Source organism: Dipodomys ordii, unplaced genomic scaffold, assembly GCF_000151885.1.
Source record: "Dipodomys ordii isolate 6190 unplaced genomic scaffold, Dord_2.0 Scaffold15, whole genome shotgun sequence".
Lineage (NCBI taxonomy): Eukaryota > Metazoa > Chordata > Mammalia > Rodentia > Heteromyidae > Dipodomys > Dipodomys ordii.
Window position 1 is genome coordinate 802,491 of NW_012267231.1, and position 2,855 is coordinate 805,345.

Sequence of the window (2,855 nt, forward strand, 5' to 3'; positions counted from 1 at the left end):
CGAGGGGAGGGGCGGTGGTGGTGGAGGTGGAGGGGAGGAGAGCGTCCTTGGAGGCAATGAACAGCCACATCAGGGGCCTTCAGCCACTCCTGGTACAGACACTAGTAACACGGCTGCCACTGAGTAAATAACCAGCTTTTGTAACACCCGCTACAGCGTGTGAGTCAGGAAGAGGGTCTCTTATCTTACAAAGCAGTTCAGCGCAAGCTCCAAGCTAGGAGCTACAGGCACCAGCGACAAGCCCGGAGCCAGAAGGCAGGGCGGGGACTCCGCCAGGCTCCCGGCCGGCCAGCCTTCCGCTCCCGCATGGACTCCCCAACCAGTCAAAACAGAAAAGGGGGTGCTCCCCACCGTGCCACTGAGCCCACGAGGGGCCTCCAGCTGGTGCTCAGTGCACCCTTCAGAACACGCAGTCTGACTCAACTTCCATGGGCGGTATCTGAAAACTCGGTTCTACCGCAGAGAGGGCGGCCATGCTGCCTTAGAAGTCGGAGCTGAGTCTCAGGGCTGTTCACGGGCCTCAGCCCCAGCCCCGGCCCTTGGAGGGTCTCAGGGCTGTTCAGGGGCCTCAGCCCTCAGCCCCGGCCCTTGGAGGGTCTCAGGGTGTTCACGGGCCTCAGCCCCGGCCCTCGGGGGCCACGCGCCCTCAGTCCTGACACCCGCAGTGTCTTTGGCCAGCGACATGGGCACCCACGGGACGGGCGCTACCATAGACAGTTACCACAGCAGAAACGTGGGGGAACCGTCCCACAGCTGTGAGCTGCCCGGCGGAGCGCAGGCTCCGATCTGAGGCCCGGCGCACGGGGAGCTGGTTTCTGGAGGGAAACCCAGGTATTAGCTGTGTACACATCACCAATGAAGGAAAGGCGATCTAGACGAATGGGAAGTTCAACACTGAAGCCTGTCTCTGCCCAGCCGCTGCCAAGGCCCCGGGCGCTCTGCCTCGGGACTGCATGCCCCACCGCTCTACCCGTCAACGCCCCCTCCGCCCCGTGATTTCCAAAAAGCTCAAGCTTTGGAGTTGCTGAGAGTCAGAGTGAACTTGGAAGGGAGGGAAGTGGGATAAAGCCAGGAGGAACTCCCGTGCCCGTCTGCCACGCGGCTGGAGGAAGACCAGAGGAAAGGCCACGGAGATGAGTCTCATTGCCGTTCCCGCCCAGGCTGGTTCACAGCTCGGGATCCTCAGATCTCAGCCTCCTGAGTATCGGGCCAGGAGATCAAAGCCAGCCCTGAGCCTGCGGAGCCGCAGCTCCTCCCAGGACTCAGCACTTCCTGGAGTACTCAACATCTACCCTCTTGGACGCCTGTTTCAGAGCCCAGTGAGCGAGGGCCTGCCACGGTGCCCCACACCCGCAGTCCAGTCCGGCCACCGGCCCCGGCTGAGCCACACAGATGTGTGGGGCTCCAGCCCAGGCCCCACTCCCCACGGGAGGGCCGCATCCTGCCACGCAGCCCGAGGGCCGGCCGCCAGCCACCCAGAGGACTGGCCAGCATGCAGACTCCCAGGCCCGGAAGCAGCCGGCATCCTGTGCTAGCAGAGGCTTCGGGAGACCGCCGCGACGTTAGACGCCGCCACCTTCTGCCTCCACGTCTCAGAAGTAAATCTCGAGTTAAAGACTAGCAACATTCTCTAACAGACTTCTTACACTAGAAATAGAATCTACATTCTCATCTGCAGGAACACGAGCCCAGGGAAAACGCTCCTCCCAGTATGCATGAGCATGGTACATTCCAGAACCAAAGACCTGGGAGTCAGGGCTCACCTGGGAGTCAGGGGTAGCCTGGGAGTCAGGGCTCACCAGGAGTCGGGGCTCACCGGGAGTCGGGGCTCACCTGGGAGTCAGGGCTCACCTGGGAGTCAGGGGTAGCCTGGGAGTCAGGGCTCACCAGGAGTCGGGGCTCACCGGGAGTCGGGGCTCACCGGGAGTCGGGGCTCACCTGGGAGTCAGGGGTAGCCTGGGAGTCGGGGCTCACCTGGGAGTCAGGGGTAGCCTGGGAGTCAGGGCTCACCGGGAGTCAGGGCTCACCGGGAGTCAGGGCTCACCTGGGAGTCAGGGCTCACCTGGGAGTCAGGGCTCACCTGGGAGTCGGGGCTCACCTGGGAGTCAGGGGTAGCCTGGGAGTCAGGGCTCACCGGGAGTCAGGGCTCACCTGGGAGTCAGGGGTAGCCTGGGAGTCGGGGCTCACCGGGAGTCGGAGCTCACCTGGCAGACGCCGCTGATGCACATGTCCAGCGAGTCCGTGTGGCAGCGAGTCCCGTCGAGGACTTTGGGCGCCAGCTCCACGACCAGGCTCCGGCCCCGCGTGTGGCACTGGAGCGCGCAGGGGGCCACGGGGTCGTTGTACCGCGGGAGCCACTCGTAGAAGTGCCCCTGGTACTGGACGTCGTTGTACGCGGAGCACTGCTGGGCTCTGAAGTCCTCGGCGTCGGCGGGGCAGTCCTGGGGAGGAGGGGCCCACGTCACCAGGGCTGCGGCCGGGAGGGGGTCCCCACGGCCCGGGCCCACCCCACCGCCACCGAAGCCCGCAGGCACCCTCTGGGTAAACTGTCCACCGAGCCCACACAGTGGCTCCTGCCTGTAATCTCAGCTACACTAGAAGGACAGATCGCAAAGACCACGAGACCGAGGTTCAAGGCCAGCCTGGGCCAAAAGCCCGTGACCCCAACTGAAAACAACAACACGCAGAAGCTCTGAGGATCCAGCACACACACCCCAAAAAGCTCTGAGGACCTAGCTCAGATCCAGCACACACACCCCTCCCACAGAAGCTCTGAGGACCTAGCTCAGATCCAGCACCCCCCCCCAACAGCTCTGAGGAGCTAGCTCAGATCCAGCACCCCCCCCACCCTGGGC

General features: G+C 64.1%; 1 protein-coding gene across 1 annotated transcript in view; it reads right to left on the reverse strand.

The window, feature by feature from the left end:
* The window catches only part of Adamtsl3 (ADAMTS-like 3), a 97,566-nt gene that overhangs the window by 68,995 nt on the left and 25,716 nt on the right, over positions 1 to 2,855 (reverse strand). The window contains exon 4 of the mRNA XM_013011849.1: positions 2,205 to 2,441. Within this exon, the coding sequence (XP_012867303.1) occupies positions 2,205 to 2,441 (237 nt within the window). The remainder of the gene's footprint in view (positions 1 to 2,204; positions 2,442 to 2,855) is intronic.